The following is a 15740-nucleotide window of genomic DNA, read 5'->3' on the forward strand; positions in this document are numbered from 1 at the left end:
CTTCCCGCTCTAAAAATAAATAAATAAAATCTTAAAAAAAAAAAGATAACTACAGTTACAATAATTTGTTAATGGATACACAACATAAACAGATGGAAATCTCTGTATCAAAGGTAGGCTTTTGTATGTGGCTGAATTGTCATCAACTTAAAATAGACTGTTGTATCTATGAGATGGTTTACATGAGCCGCATAGTAGCCATGAAGCAACACCTACGATAGATACAGAAAAGATGAAAAGGGAATCAAGCCCTACTGCTATGGAAAATCATTCATTCACACCTGAAGACAGCGCGAGAGGAGAATGAAACCAGGGACCTACACCACAGCTGGAAAACACCTAGTAAGATGGCAAAGTAAAGTTATTACCTATCAATAACTACTTTAAATTCAAATGGAATAAATAGTCCAATCAAAGGGCATTGAGGGGCTGGATAGATTTTTTTTAAAATAAGGCCAAACTATTTGCTGCCTACAAGAGATTCACTTCAGCTTTAAGGACGAATAGGCTCCAAGTGAAGAGATGGAAAAAGATATTCCATGTAGCCAAGTGCTGGAAGCAACCTAGGTGCCCATCAGTAAACGAATGGACCAAAAAACTATGGTACATTTACCCAATGGAATGCTATGCAGCAGAGAGAAAGAAGGAGCTCCTACCCTTTGCAACAGCTTGGATGGAGCTAGAGAGCATTATGCTGAGTGAAACAAGCCAGGCAGTGAAAGACAAATACTATATGATCTCACCTTTAACAGGAACCTAAACAACAAAACAAAGAAACAAGCAAAATGTAACCAAAGACACTGAAATACAGAACAGGCTGACAGTGACCAGAGGGGAGAGGGGAGGGAATTTCAGGGGAAAAGGGGAAGGGTTTGCAGGAACAAGTATAAAGGACACATGGACAAAAACTAGGGGCGGATGGAAATGGGAGGGAGCTGGGGAGCACTGCGGGGGTGGGCTGGGATGGGAGTAAAAGGGAGAAAACTGTACTTGAACAACAATTAAAATGAAAAAGAAAAAATATAAAGATATTCCATGCACATAAAAACCAAGGGAGAGCAGAGGTCCTAGCAGATAAATTAGGCTTTTAGAAAAACCATCTTACATCAGACCGTGTGGGATTTATCCCCGGGACGCAACAAAAGCAAACCACTCGATACACCACATTAATAGAACGACAAATAAAAATCGTACACACATCTCAGGAGATGCATTTGGCAGACACAGCGTCCTTTCATGATAAAAAAGCTCTAGCAAAGCGGGTGAAGCAGGAACCCACCTCAACGTAATGAAAGCCACTGATAACGAGCCCTTACCCCACATCCTGCTCAGTGGTCAAGGGCTTACAGCTCTTCCTCCAAGATCAGGAACCCACTCTGGCAACTTCCATTCAGCATAGTACTGGGGGTCTGTCCAGGGCAGTGAGATGGGATTTTTTTAAAGGAATCTAAATCAGAAAGGGAGATGTAAAGCTGTCTCTGTTTGCAGACAACGGGATCTTATATATACATAGAAAACCCTAAAGTCTAGACCAAAAACCTGTTAGAACTAATAAACAAATTCAGGAAAGTTGCAAGACACAAAAATCTGTTGCATTTCTACACACTAACAACAAACTATCTGAAAAATACAGTAAACGATTCAACTTACGACAGCATCCAAAACAATAAAATGGGAGTAAATTTAACTGAGAAGCCAAAAGACCTGTACACTGGAAACTGTAGGACATCGATGAGAGAAATTTAAGAAGACTCAGATAAAAGGAAAGATATTCTGTGTGCATGGATCAGAAGAATTAATATTGTTACAATGTCCATACCACCAGAAGCCGTCTACTTATCCAGCTCCGTCCCTATCAACATGCCAATCACGTGTTCCACAGAAATACAGAAACGGCCCTAAAATTTGCATGGAGCCACAGAAGACTTCAATAGCCTAGTCAACACTGACTAGAAAGAACAGAGCTGGAGGTGTCACGCTTCCTGCTTCCAAACGTATCATTAATATCCAGTAATCAGAAGAGTGCGACACGGCGTCAAAACAGACACACGGGCCAGGGCGACAGAATGCAAAGCCCGCAGGTGAACCCCTGCATGCAGAGTCCACTGGGGGGGCCTCTCCAAACAATGGAGCTGCAGAAACAGATAACCACGTGCGGACAAATGAAACTGGACCCGCATCTGACCCCACGCACAAAGACAAGTTGAAATGGAGTAAAGACTTAAAAGTAAGACCTCAAACCACAAAACTCCTGGAAGAAAACACGTGGGCCTTGGCAGCGACTTCCCGGAAATGACACCGAAACCACGCGCAACACAAGCCGACATTAGTAAATGTGGTTCTATCAAACCTAAAACCTTGCACACAGCAAAGGAAACAATTAATGAGGCAATCTACAGAATGAGATCAAAGATTTGCAAATCATATATCAGAGAGGCGGTTAAAATCCCACATATATAAAGAACTCAGACGCCTCAATAACAACACCACGAAACCCCAAACAATCCAATTTAAAAACTGGGCAGAGGAACTGAACACTTTTTCCAAAATGACGTGGGGATGGCCAGCAGCTGTGTGAAAAGGTGCTCCATGCCACTGCCTGGTGGGTAAATGCAAGTGCAGCCCTTGGTGAGCTCTCACCTCCCCCTGGTTGGAGTGGCTGTCACCAAGATGGCAAGCTACAACAAGGAGTACAGTGGTTCCACAAAAAAATTTAAAGAAGTGCCCTGTGATCCAGCCACCCACCCCTAGGAGCAGCCGAGATGTGGAAGCACCATGGTTGTCCATCAGCAGATGAGTGGGCGGAGGAGATACGGCGTGTGCACACAGCGGAATATTATGCAGCCACGAGCAGGAAGGACACCCTGCCGCTGGTAACAACGCGGATGGATCTTGAGGGCATGGTGCTGCGTGGAGTAAGTCAGACTGAGGAAGGAACAGGGTGCATGATGTCACTTGCGTGTGGGACCTAAAAAAAGTGGAACAGAGTGCAGCTGTGGCCACCAGGGGCCGGGGGTAGGAGACGTGGGGACCTACTGGTCAACGGGTGCCAACCTGCAGTTCAAAGATAAATTCCGAGGACCTAGTGTGTCAACGGAGACTAAAGCTACTAATACTGTACATGTACATAAAAGTTGCTAAGAGCCCTGGCTGGTGTGGCTCAGTCGATTGCATGCCAGCCTGAGAACCAAAGGGTCATTGGATAGATTCCCAGTCAGGGCTCATGCCAGGGCTGCAGGCCAGGTCCCCAGTAGGAGGCGCTCAAGAGGCAACCACACATGGATGTTTCTCTCCCTCCCTTTCTCTCTCCCTACCCCTCTCTCTAAAAATAAATAAATAAAATATTGGAAAAAAAGGTTGCTAAGCATGCAGCTCTTAAATGTCTTCACCACAAAAAAGAAACGACAATTACGTGACACAATAGAGATGTTAGCTAACACTACAGCCCTAATCATTTTGCATTTAAAATAAGTGTAGCAAATGAAAACACTGTACACTTTAAACCTACACAGTGCTATCTGTCAATTATATTTCCATGAAGCCGAAAAAATAAAAATAAAGTAACTGCGGGAACCATTAAAAACACTCTGCATACTCTGGAGATACGTATGAACATACGGGGCAAAACCGTGAGGAAAACAAGGAGGGGATGGATGCGAAGTTCAGGGTCGGCTCCCCCGGCGGAGAGGTCAGGGCTACAGACCTATCCATGATGTTTATTAGTGACGCTGCAGGGGGCATGCACGGGTTGGAGGGCACGGCTTCATGAGTGTGCACTGTCACCTGGCCCCATGAGTGTGCACTGTCACCTGGCCTCATGAGTGTGCACTGTCACCTGGCCCCATGAGTGTGCACTGTCACCTGGCTCCATGAGTGTGCACCGTCACCTGGCCTCATGAGTATGCACTGTCACCTGGCCCCATGAGTGTGCACTGTCACCTGGCCTCATGAGTGTGCACTGTCACCTGGCCCCATGAGTGTGCACTGTCACCTGGCTCCATGAGTGTGCACTGTCACCTGGCCTCATGAGTGTGCACTGTCACCTGGCCTCATGAGTGTGCACCGTCACCTGGCCTCATGAGTGTGCACTGTCACCTGGCCTCATGAGTGTGCACCGTCACCTGGCCTCATGAGTGTGCACTGTCACCTGGCCTCATGAGTGTGCACTGTCACCTGGCCTCATGAGTGTGCACCGTCACCTGGCCTCATGAGTGTGCACTGTCACCTGGCCTCATGAGTGTGCACTGTCACCTGGCCTCAGTGTGCATTATTAGGTATATTTTTGTGTGTCTGGTACATTGGAAGAAAACTCTTTCTAGTACGTTTACAGAATATTTGGACAGAAACATGGACAGTGACACTGGATTTATTAGTCACATTAGACAAGGTCATTCCCATCCGGGGCTGTGTCCTTGGCCGGAGCACCAACGGCAACAGGTATTAGTGGTTCTCAGATCGGGGCGGCCCGCACCCCCCCAGGGCCCCGCCGAGGCCGGCTCACCCAGAGCACGGCCCCCAGCATGCTCAGGAACACCGGCAGCTTCAGGAAGACCAGGAGCAGGAAGTGGACGCTGCTGAGCAGGGACCTGCGGGGGACACAGTGACACCCAGTGAGCCACCTCTTCAGGGGATGGCCCGGGTGCCCTCCATTTCCCCCCGTCCCTTGGCCCAGGTCCTGAAGCCACAATGGTCCCTGTAAAGATCAACCACGGACGACGGGGCAGCCCCACTTGAAGGACCACTGCCCCCCGCCTCTCCGGCTCACGGTTGCCCTTGAGGGTTGGGACCGTGGACACGGGGAAGGGCTGTGTTAGACCCGGGGGTTCAGGTGGACCTGGGGCCCAGGAGAAGGGGGTGTCCTCAGCCCTCCACGTGCACAGGTGGCCCCACCTGCGGTGAGGAATCAACAACGTGGGTGGTGGTTGGATATGTTCTCCCCTGCAGCCCGCACCACCCACAGGGTAGAGACTGTTCTAGTTTCTTCACAGGAAGTAATCAGCGCCTGGCCCGTGTCTCCAAAACGTTAGCACTGATGCAGGTTTAGTGGCCGCTGATGGAAGGAGGGGATGACCCCGCTCACCTCCCCCCACCCTCAGTGGCCTGCATTCTTCAACCGGACACCACTGTGACCCGGCTCGGGGAGGCCACCTGCCCCGGGGCTCCCATGCCCTGCCCGGGCCTGGGCCGGGGTCCCAGAGGGCCTTGCTCTGGCTCCTCCCTCTGCCTGGAGCCCTGCTTCTGCAGACACCTCCGTGCCCGCCCCCCCACACCCTGCTGGGCCCCTCAGAGGGCCACTCATCAGTGGGGCCTCCCCCTAGTGAAAAGAGGCCTCAGCTCTCCCAGCCCCATCATCCCGCCAAGGCTCCCCTGAGAGCGGGCACAGGACAGCAGCCTGGTGTGGGCTTGCTCCTTGCTGGTTCCACCCCTTAGAACACAGCGTCTGTCAGGGAGCCACGACGTTGGGGGACGCTCACGCTGTGCCCCAAAGCTGAGAGGAGGGCCCAGCACACAGTAGGAGCCTCAGAGTTGGGTGTGAGGCCGATGAGTAAAAGAGGGGCCAGGAAAGGAAATAAAACCACCCTCCCCAGCCTCCCCCCGATCCCCGTCTAGAGGAGAATCCACCAGGTGTCCAGATCCTAGGAGGCAGGTGCGCTTACCGGGGGTGCTGGCGGGGATCGGGCGTCTCTGGCCACGTCGTACTGAGCAAGGTGGTGGCTGTCAGGGAGGAGGGCGGGCCCAGGGTGCTGGCGAAGATCTTCTGTGTGGTTGTGGGGGCTGAGGGGGAAGCACGTGTCAGGCCCCTCAGGCCGTCTGGGCGGATGTGCTGTGTCCACCACCCCCTTGTGGCCACAGCCAGGCGAGACCTGCCCCTGGACCCCTCCCGGGCCCTCTCCAGGGGCCCTGAGGCCCGGTGGCACGTTCAGATGCAGAGTCGCCTGCTCAACAGAGGATGTGGGCGTCTGTCACACCCCAGCCACTCCTGGCTCCTCCTCGTCCACCCCTCAGGGGACGGGCTGGCATTTACTCAGTAGCGACTGGCCAGAGCGGTGGGTGGCCAGGGCCCGCAGGCAGAGCTGACGGCTTGAGGAGACCCCCAGGCAACAGGGACGCGCAGCGGGGTCAGCCCTGAAGGACGGGGGCCCCACAGTCCCTCAGGACAGGCCACGGTGTGAATGTTTGTGTGCCCCAGATCCTTCCATGGGGAACCCGGCGTCCAGCGGGGTGGGATTAGGAGGTCACTGGGAGGTGGCCAGAACCCTCATCATCGGGATTAGCTTCCTAATAAGGGAGGACCGTCCACCACGTGCGGGTGCAGCAGACTGCAGCCCGGAGCAGGGCCCTCGCCCACGCGCAGGCCCCTGAGCTCCGGCTTCCCGCCTGCAGAGAGGTGAGCTGCACACCTGTGTGGTCGGTGAGCTACCAGACTGGCCCCTAGTGTTTTGTTGTAGCGGTGCGCCCAGAATGTCCACTCAGTCCCCCATGCTGTTGGCTGGGTTTCCAGCCACCACGGGCCGCCACGGGGCCGCCCTCTCTGGAAGAGGACACGAGCAGAAAGAAAGATCTAGACAGACACTGTGAGTGGGCTCCACAGAAGGGGGCCTGCCCTGGAGCCGCTGGACAAACCCCTCCCCTGACACACCCAGAGGTCTCCGTGGGGTCTCGGTTCCTCTCTCTGAAATAGGAACTCACGAGGGATGCTGAGGCGCCTCCCGGGTGAGAACGTGAGAATGAGAAAGTGGGAACCCCAAGAAGGAAGTGGGCGGAGCCAGGACCATGTGACCAGCACAAAGGAAAATCTGTGCACTGGGACGGGTGGTCTTCCCTCGGAGACAGGCGCAGCCATCTGGCAAGGAGAGTTGCTGGGAGAACATGGGAGCAAGTTCAGGGGCGTAACACACAAGAGCTCACTCCTCCCTCTTTCCTCTCCTTTGTCTGAGGGAGGTACTGTCGAGGTGTCTCCGGGCTCCCTCTGGGGGTCACAAGGTCTCAGAGAAGGAGGCGGAGAGGCAGGGTCAGCTAAAGGGGCGAGGTGGTCCCCCAAACACACCAGGAGCCCTGCAGCGGAGCCCGGGGGTCTTCTCCTGAGCCCCTCTCATGGCTGCTGCAGATGGCCCAGGACCACGGCCGTGAGGCTGATGCCCAGGGCCACCCACGGTGACGTCCTCTCCCGGACCAGGTCCAGGACGGCCTGTGGTGAGAGCAGGACGTGTCCCAGCCGAGCCGTCCCCACAGGGACGACCCAGAGAAGAGCAGGAGGGACATGGGGTCCCCTTCAGAGTGGACACGGTTTTCGTGGCGACCAGAGGGCAGCATGTCCCCGGAGTCGGGCTGTTCTCACCCGGCCCCACCCAGGACCGACCCAGGCTGGAGACTGTGTCAGGGCGTGGCGCTCAGAGGGGTCTGGAACAACCAGAGGTGTGTTTGTGTGTGTGCACGTAACACACAGTGTGTCCCGATCACCGTCCCCCGCCCCCCAGCTCACTCTGCTCTTCAGACCGACAGGGTGACCAGGCACAGGTCAGGCAGCCTGGCCCTGGGACAAGGGGAGGGGGTGCGCGGCTCACCTGGGTACACAGTCACCACAACCTCGAACGCGGGGTCCAGAATTCTTCGGTTCAATGATACATCGATCCCACACCTGTATGCACCTCCATCATCCTCTGTGAGGTTCTCCATGGTCACAGTGAAGGTGAGGTTTTCTGGGTGGTCCCTGATGGTCACTCGGCCGTTCCTCACTTCTCTCTCTGACTCCGTGGTCTCCACGATCTTGTTGTTCTTCAGTGGCAAGCATGACTTTTCACACCAGTATTTCTTATTCCTTCTGAACAACTCCTCGTACCGACACTGCACGCTCAGGGATCCCCCCACGGTGCCCCTCATGGTGGGGGGGCCGCTCACGGACAAACAGCCTGGAAGACACAGCCCAGTCCCCGCTCCTCACCAGATGGGCCCGGGTCGGGGTGCCCAGGGGTGCAGGCCCCTCAAGGGCTCTCAGGGCTGGGTCCATGGCAGGAGATGGGCCGTTCCTCCCACCAGGTGAGGGGTGAGGGGGAAGTAGCTCCCTCCTCCCAGAGGGGACGCAGGGACAGGGTGTCCTTGGAGACAAGAAGGGCCGCCCGCGATGGGTAAAAACTGAGTGTGCGCACATACATGTGTGTGCACAGGTGTGTGTGAGTGTGTGTGGGATGTACCAAGGCCACATCCCCATCATGACAGTTAGGGGGACAATCACAGACCCTCTCCCATCAGGGCCACTCTGTCCAGCACAGTGGATGAGCCTTGCCTGCTTTACTCCCTGAATCCTTGGGTCGCCGCTGAGGCAGGTGCTGGCCACTCCTGGAAGCTTCTCGGCCTCCCCTGCCCTCCCTCCTTCCCGTCAGGCTGCTCCCCACCCACCCCACCGGGTTCTTCCTCTCCCCCACTCTGGGCCCAGCTCCCCTCCCGGGCCCAGCCCCACTCACCTGGGGCCTGCAGGAGGAACACAGCAGAGGGCAGCCATGCGGCCCAGACCCTGGGGGTCATTTCTCCAGCACAGACACAATGTGTGGCCACACCAGCCCTCCGTGTGGACCAGGTCCAGCCTCCCACAGAGGGCTCAATTTTCCTGTGTCCGCTTCTGCTTTTCTGGCCTCTCTGCTTCCTTGCCCAGCCCCGGTGGAGTGCGGTGCTGGAGCTGGTCGGTGGCAGGAAGCTGCACAGGCCCGCAGGGCCCTCATGACAGACTGCAGGCCGTGTCCCGCCTCCAGGGAGGTGCATTCCCTCCTCGGAGCACACAACTGCCCCTCCCTCGGTCACACGGAGCTCCACACGGCAGAGCCAGGCTGGGATGTTTCCTTCTTGGCCAGGTGTCCCCACCCTCTGTGATATGTCACTTCTTTGTGGTCAGGATAGACAGTCCTGCAGAGGAAGGCCAGACCTTTGCATCCCCTCTGGCCTTGCCGGTGACACAGAGGTGTCACCACCCACCAGCAGGTGGCTCCAGACACCCAGGAGAGCTCTGACCCCGGGGAGACCCCACTGTCCTCCCCACACAGGTTGGCATGATGCCCTCAGATGCCCCCAAAGGTCCCCCTGGCTCCGGGGGTCCCATCCAAGGCCATGTCTCCCCTCCTGTGTTTCCCTCCTCTGCAGACACAGGTGTGGAGCGGCCGGCAATCTGTGATGCACCCTCCCCCCAGAAGCCGGCTCCACCGGGAGACCCCGCTGGACAGAGGCCCGGGGTGGGCACAGAGGGCTCGGAGGTGTGAGGCGCTGCCTGGCACGTGGGAGACCCTGCCAAGCGGAGACCGAGCCCTTCCTCTGCACCCGACGGCATAGAGAGGCGTGTCTGCCCCAGGCTCCGGCCGCTGGTGGCCCTGCGGGGCTCACAGGGGCCTCTCCCAGAGGCAGAGACAGGATGGCCCTTCCCAGGGGGCTGGGAGGCTGGCTCTGTCCTAACCCAGCATGTGGCCCAGGACCTTGGGGTCATTTGTTCCCGAGCCTGACTCTCCAGATGGGCCCAGGTCAGGGTACCCTGGGGTGCAGGTCCTTTCAGGTCCCTCAGCGCTGGAGGCCATGACAGGAGACAGGCCCTTCCCCGCAGCAGGTGAGGACAGAGGGGGCAGTAGCTCCTTGTGCTCATGACATGGCGGCTGTGGGACCGATCTACCTGGGAAAGGGCAGGGAGGCGGGGCAAGGTGCACGGCCTACTGTAACGTTTCTCCTGGTCACGCTGGTTCTCAGCCCCGTGCTGCACCGCCCAGGTCTATCCACTTCCCCCTGAAAACTCTCTCCACACTCACTGGCAGCCCAGGGCGGGCGGCCCCCCCACCCCGAACCTGGACCACAGGGTCCTCCTGTCCCCATGCCCCATCAGTGCTCATGCGAACTCTGTCCGAGCCGCCCTTCCCCCTCCTTTGCCTCTGACGTGCAGGCGTCCCCTGCCCTCTGCACGTGTGGTGACGTCCCATTTCTCCTGGTGCCCCCGGTGCCCTTTCCCTCTCTTCCCTCCTGGTCAGCAAGGGTCAGCAGAGGTCAAGGGCGGTCCACATCACTCCTTGCCGCACGTCCTTCCCGTGAGGCCCACTCTCCTCGCTGGGCCTCCACGGCCCGAGCAGACCTGGCTGGGGTCTCACTCCCCCGCCCCCAAGTGCCGTCCCTCCCCGGGCCTGGGCGCCTGCTCTTCACTGTCCCTGCGTCCCTTCCCTCTTCTGTCCCCTCTTGTCCCTCCTGGTCCTTCCGGTCCCACTCGGATGTCCCCTCCTTACAAAGGCTTCCCTGCTCACCCTTCCAGGGGTCACTCTGCTTGTCGGCGACCCCTGTTTATTTCCCCTACAGCCCACCAAACACGGCTGCAAGTTCCCTTTGGGTGCTTTCTCCTCATCCCCCCCCCACTAGGATGTAGCTTTGTTGTGGAAAATCCACCCACACTTGGGAGATAATGAAGCACAAACTTTATTACTCGACTGGGGCTCAAGGGAGTCAATTCCCAAATCCTGAGCCGAAAAGGCTGGGTTAGGGGTCCTTTTTATATACCAGTTACACAGGCACAAAGGGAGGGGGAACCAGCTGCTGAAAGCTAGCATTCAGAAGCAGGGGCAAGATTAGTGACCTTGAGATATCATTACTTAGCCACTTCTGCTAGCCGGCTCCTTACCTAAAAATAACTTTTACTCAGCTTTTGTCCCGACAAAACTTGCAAGTGTGACAGAGAGGAGTTTCTTTTCCTTCCACAGCTATGTCGCAGTGGCATTTGTCCCTGAATGAATGACCCAGTGCCCAACTTCAGTGTGTGACAGATGGTTGGCTGATGAGACATATTTCCTAAGCCTGGCTTTAGGTGAATGAGAGACTGACTTGTCTGCCGAGACAGGCTCTAGGCAAGTGTGGTCCCCCTACATTAGATAATATCTACCTGGGTAAGAAACCCAGGCTGAAAACACTTTTCATGTCACCCTTCCCGAGAGACCAACACCTGAGTGCTTACCTGTGTCGTTCTGGCTCAGGGTGTCTGTCTCACGGACAGGTAGTTGGGGTGTCGGACAGGGCTGCCCTCCCCTGAAGGCCGGACTGGGGCTACAGGGCCTGTTCCCAACACGGCGCCCTCCACGGATGCTGACAGGAACCTCGGGTCCTTGCTCAGGAGAGCTGACGGGGCGCCCTGGCCAGTGTGGTTGGGTTCTCTCTCTCCCTCCCTCCCTACCTCCTAGGTAGGGGGCAAAATAGAGCTGATTGAGTGACTTCATGACATCACAAGTAGCTTCTTTCAGAGAGAAAGATCCAACAGACAGCAGGCACAGCCTATTTTATGACCTGTCCCTGGAACTCATACACCATTGCTCCTGCCATGTCCAGGATCCCCAGGCCCACCCCGATACGGTGTTGAAGGGACCCACTCGAGGGTGCGGCCATCTGATCTGGGTGGTGGCTACACAAGAAGAGTCACTTTCCAAAATCTCAGTGAATTGTATGTTCATGATTTGTATAACCTTGTTTTACGTGTAAACGGGTGGTCATTGGCACTGATTCAATGCCAATAAGAATCCCCAATTTGGGGACCGTGAAGAAGGAAAGTTTATGCAATGCAAAACAGCTGAACTGTGATACAGCCGCATGTAGAACATCCGTGGGGCCAGGCAGCCCTGAGGCCAGGTCCTCCTGGGGCTAGACAGCTCTGCTCTGCTTCTCCACGGCCTGCCCTGCTCCATGCCAGTCTGCTTTGCACTGCACTGGTCAGCTCCACTCCACCAGGGAAACCTAGTCCCCCTTCTGGCGTGGAAGGGGCAGGTGCCCTCCAGAGGCTGGCTCACAGGGGTGCAAGTCCCCGCTCCTGGTCCCTGATTGGTCCGTCCTCACGAAAATGAGGGCTGCCAATCCTTGAAGTGTGATTGGTCCAAAAGGCACTGTCCTGATTGGTTAGAATAGAGCTGCTCTGAGTGGTCATAGCTGCACAGCTCTGATTAGATGGGGGAAGCCTCAATCCTATTAGTCGAATTAGGATTCCAAGGAACCTCTATAAAGGCTGGCTCAGTTGGCCGCAGCGCAATGCAGAGGTAGGCAGTTCAGTTCAGGCTCCTCCACGAGGGGCAATTTGAGTGAGGAGCCCTGTGCAAATATGGCTTCTAGGCCCTCTGTTCTTTGGGGTTTTTTACTATATTTTATTGACTATGGTATTATAGTTGTCCCATTTTCCCCCCCTTCACTCCCCTCCCACCCACACTCCCCCCTTTAGCTCATGCCCATGGGACATACATAAAAGTTCTTTGGCTTCTACATTTTCCATACTATTCTTGCCCTCCCCCTGTCTATTTTCTACCTACCATCTATGCTACTTATTCTCTGTGCCTTTCCCAGCTTCCACTCCCACTCCCCTGTTGCTAACCATCCATGTGATCTCCATTTCTGTGGTTCTGTTCCTGTTCCAGTTGTTTGCTTAGTTTGCTTGTATTTCTCTTAGGTGTGCTTGTTAATGATTGTGAGTTTGCTGTCATTTTACTGTTCACATTTTTATCTTCTTTTCTTAGATAAATCCCTTTAACATTTCATATAATAAGGGCTTGGTGATGATGAACTTCTTTAACTTGACCTTATCTGAGAAGCACTTTATCTGCCCTTCCATTCTAAACGAAAGCTTGGCTGGATAGAACAATCTTGGATGTAGGTCCTTACCTTTCATGACTTGGAATATTTCTTTCCAGCCCCTTCTTGCCTGGAAGGTCTCTTTTGAGAAATCAGTTGACAATCTTATGGGAACTCCTTTGTAAGTAACTGTCTCCTTTTCTTTTGCTGCTTCTACAATTCTCTCCTTAATTTTAATCTTAGGTAATATAATTATGATGTGTCTTAGTGTTTTCCTCCTTGGGTCCAAGTTCTTAGGGACACTCTGTGCTTCCTGGACTTCCCAGAAGTCTATTTCCTTTGCCAGATTGGGGAAGTTCTCCTTTATTATTTGTTCAAATAATTTTTCCACTTGTTGCTCTTCCTCTTCCCCTTCTGGTACCCCTATAATTTGGATGTTGGCATGTTTGAAGATGTCCTGGAGGCTCCTAAGCCTCTCCTCATTTTTTTGAATTCTTGTTTCTTCATTTTTTTCTGGTTCGATGTTTCTTTCTTCCTTCTGGTCCACAAGGTTGATTTGAGTCCCAGTTTCCTTCTCATCACTGTTGATTGCCTGTGCATTTTCCTTTATTTCTGTGAGCATCCTAATTACCAGTGTTTTGAACTGTGCATCTGATAGGTTGGCTATGTCTTCATTGCTTAGTTCTATTTTTTCTGGGGCTTTGATCTGTTCTTTCGTTTGGGCCATTTTTTTTTTTGTCTCGGCACACCTGGTACGACATAGTGAGGCGTGGAGCCATAGGTGTTCAACAGGGCAGGGCAACCCACGTGGCTGTGTTGTGATACTGTATGTGGGGGAGTGTCCCAGAGGGAACAATGGCGCTTGCTCCGTTCTCTGCCTGTTTTCAGTCACTTCACCCACTTCCCACAAGCAAAGTGGGTCCTTGTGGTGCTGATTCCCAGTGGGTGGGCTTGTGTTCATTCTAGGACCCTGTGGGTCTCTCCAACAAACTCTCCTGTGAGGCTGGGAGTTTCTCCCGGCACCTCAACCCCCACAGGTGTTTTCAACTGGTGGTTTGAGGCTATATTTCTCCACGCTGGGGCCCTAGGTTGCTCCATCTGTCCCACTCTCCAGTTGTTCCTCCCGGCTTATCCATGTGTGAATGTGGGGTTGCCCGGTCCTGGGCCCACCTCCTCACTGGGTCCGCCAGCTGCTATCTTGCCGCGAGTCCTCTCTGCCCAGTTGTCTGACTCCATTGGGTCCAGGTGAGTGTTTCTTCTTTAACTCCTTGGCTGTTGGACTTCCATGCAGTTTGATTTTCTGTCAGTTCTGGTTGTTTTTTGTTTTTAAATTGTTGTTGTCTTTCTTTTGGTTGTTCAAGGAGGCACAGTGTTTCTACCTACGTCCCCATCTTGGCCAAAAGTTATAATCTTTGTCTGTTTTTTTTTTTTAATTTGAGACCTGTTAGCCACTGGGAACCCCTCATAGTAGGTGTCCTGTTTTCCCCCCCAGAGTTCACACATGTTATACTTCAATAAAAGGATTAAAAAACCCAAGCAGGAAATTATACCTGTCTTATCATTTATGGGTGTCTTTTCACATAACAAAGAAAAAATATATATATATATTCATTTCAACTACCTTGCCAACAGATCAGAGAGTAAACAAACTGACCAGAAGCATGTTATAAGTGATGACATCAGCATCTGAACCAGGAATCCTCTCGCAGGCAACTGACCCAGTTTCCTTCCGCCCCACCCACCGTGACTCTGCAGGGGAGTGAGTAGCCAATAAAACACAATCTTCACAGGCAGGAAGCAGAAGAGAGGGTTTGTTAGGCAGCTGGTGCCATGGCAACCCGCTTGGGGGTGGCTTGGGCATGGGGGAAGGGTCCCAACCAGGGAAACTGCCTCTCTACCCAAGCTTCCAACTCTGTGGACTTTCCCTGTGGCCACGTCCCAGACTCATGATGGCACAATCAGGACTGATTTTTATTTTTAGAGACAGAAGGGAAGGAGACAGAGAGGGAAACATCAATGTGTGGTTGCTTCTCACATGCGCCCTACTGGGGACCTGGCCCACAACCCAAGCATGTGCCCTGACTGGGAATTGAACCTGCAACCCTTTGGTTTGCAGCCCACACTCAGTCCACTGAGCCACACCAGCCAGGGCCAGGACTGATATTCTTAAGAGCCGACGGAACCCTCACGTTGGTCTGATACCCTAGGGAGTAAAAGCTATCCTGGTAGCCAAGTTCTGCAACTGTGCTCCTCCCCATCCAGACAGTGAGCTACAAGCCATGACAGACCCTGAGTGCGGTGGCAGAGACCAATGCCCCCTGCAAGGTCTCGGGAGGCAGGCGTGGTGAGCACCCTCCCATCCCCACCAATTAACGTCTATTCATTATTACTACGCGCTGCTATGAACTATTACTCTACTAATGATCTCCATGAATCCTGTGGGTTTTTAAAGTTTATACTCTATGATGCTTTAACATCTTGGGGCCTTGTGGACCCAGGGAGGAGCTGCCCCTCCCTGGTTAGCTAATTCCTCAAGGTAGCCAGAATTGCCTGCAAGTCTGCCTTCTGCAAACTGACAGCCCCCAATCTTGCCCCCGCTGATGTACGTGTATCAGGCTCCTGGGCCTGGGACAGTGTGACCCGGCACTAAATCATCCCAAGGCTGAGTCTAAGGTCGAGGGGCCACTCCCACCGCCCAGGGCCTGCCAGACTTACTCAAACTCTTCAGGCCTAACCTGGTGGTTTCTTTACCTTGCTCCACCCCTCCCTTCCCACAAGAACCACAGGAAAGTCCCCCTCCCTCAGTTCCTCTCTCTCCCTCTGCCTCCTGCCTGACCGCGGGGCTGCTGGGGCTGCCTCCCGTAGCCCATGTAGTAAGTGGAATTGATGAGTACAGACTTCTTCTTTCGTGACAGTCATTTCCACATTTGCATGTCTCACTGCACCCTCTGAAAACAAATTCTGGGTTCGTTTTCAAATACCTGCTTTGTGCGCTCATGTGATTCTTGACAAACTGAGATGAGTCCGGCCGCGTAACAGTGGAAGACCACCTTTAACTTGACCAACTGATGGCCCAATAGCCATTGCTTCCCCCCTCTTTAAGATTTTATTTATTTATTTTTAGAGAGAGGGGAAGGGAAGGAAAAAGAGAGGGAGAGAAACATCAGTGTGTGGTTGGCTCT

The 15740-nt window shown here is 53.9% G+C and overlaps 1 protein-coding gene across 2 annotated transcripts; it reads right to left on the bottom strand.

The window, feature by feature from the left end:
• Window positions 1-2840: 2840 nt before the first annotated feature.
• LOC123817505 (CMRF35-like molecule 6) lies at window positions 2841-8846 on the bottom strand. Of its 2 annotated transcripts, XM_045837225.1 has the most exons (5): window positions 8463-8846; window positions 7566-7910; window positions 5658-5775; window positions 4502-4586; window positions 2841-2968 (listed from the first exon to the last, which is right to left on the bottom strand). In XM_045837225.1, exons 1-5 carry the CDS (start codon window positions 8755-8757, stop codon window positions 2921-2923), a joined length of 891 nt encoding a protein of 296 aa, XP_045693181.1. In that variant the 5' UTR covers window positions 8758-8846; the 3' UTR covers window positions 2841-2920. The 2 variants fall into 2 exon arrangements, with proteins under 2 accessions (XP_045693181.1, XP_045693180.1); XM_045837224.1 differs by lacking the exon at window positions 2841-2968 and having other exon boundaries at window positions 4351-4586.
• Between the last annotated feature and the right edge of the window lie 6894 nt (window positions 8847-15740).

Source organism: Phyllostomus hastatus, unplaced genomic scaffold, assembly GCF_019186645.2.
Source record: "Phyllostomus hastatus isolate PE091 unplaced genomic scaffold, TTU_PhHast_1.1 phas_contig_210, whole genome shotgun sequence".
Taxonomy (NCBI): domain Eukaryota; kingdom Metazoa; phylum Chordata; class Mammalia; order Chiroptera; family Phyllostomidae; genus Phyllostomus; species Phyllostomus hastatus.

Coding starts and splice junctions, on each gene's coding strand:
- LOC123817505 (XM_045837224.1), bottom strand. CDS start 8,757: ATGCACCTCCCTGGAGGCGGGACACGGCCTGCAGTCTGTCATGAGGGC. Junction 7,911..8,462: donor GTTCCTCCTGCAGGCCCCAG/GTGAGTGGGGCT, acceptor TGTGTCTTCCAG/GCTGTTTGTCCGTGAGCGGC. Junction 5,776..7,565: donor TGTGGTGACTGTGTACCCAG/GTGAGCCGCGCA, acceptor CTTCCCCCTCAG/CCCCCACAACCACACAGAAG.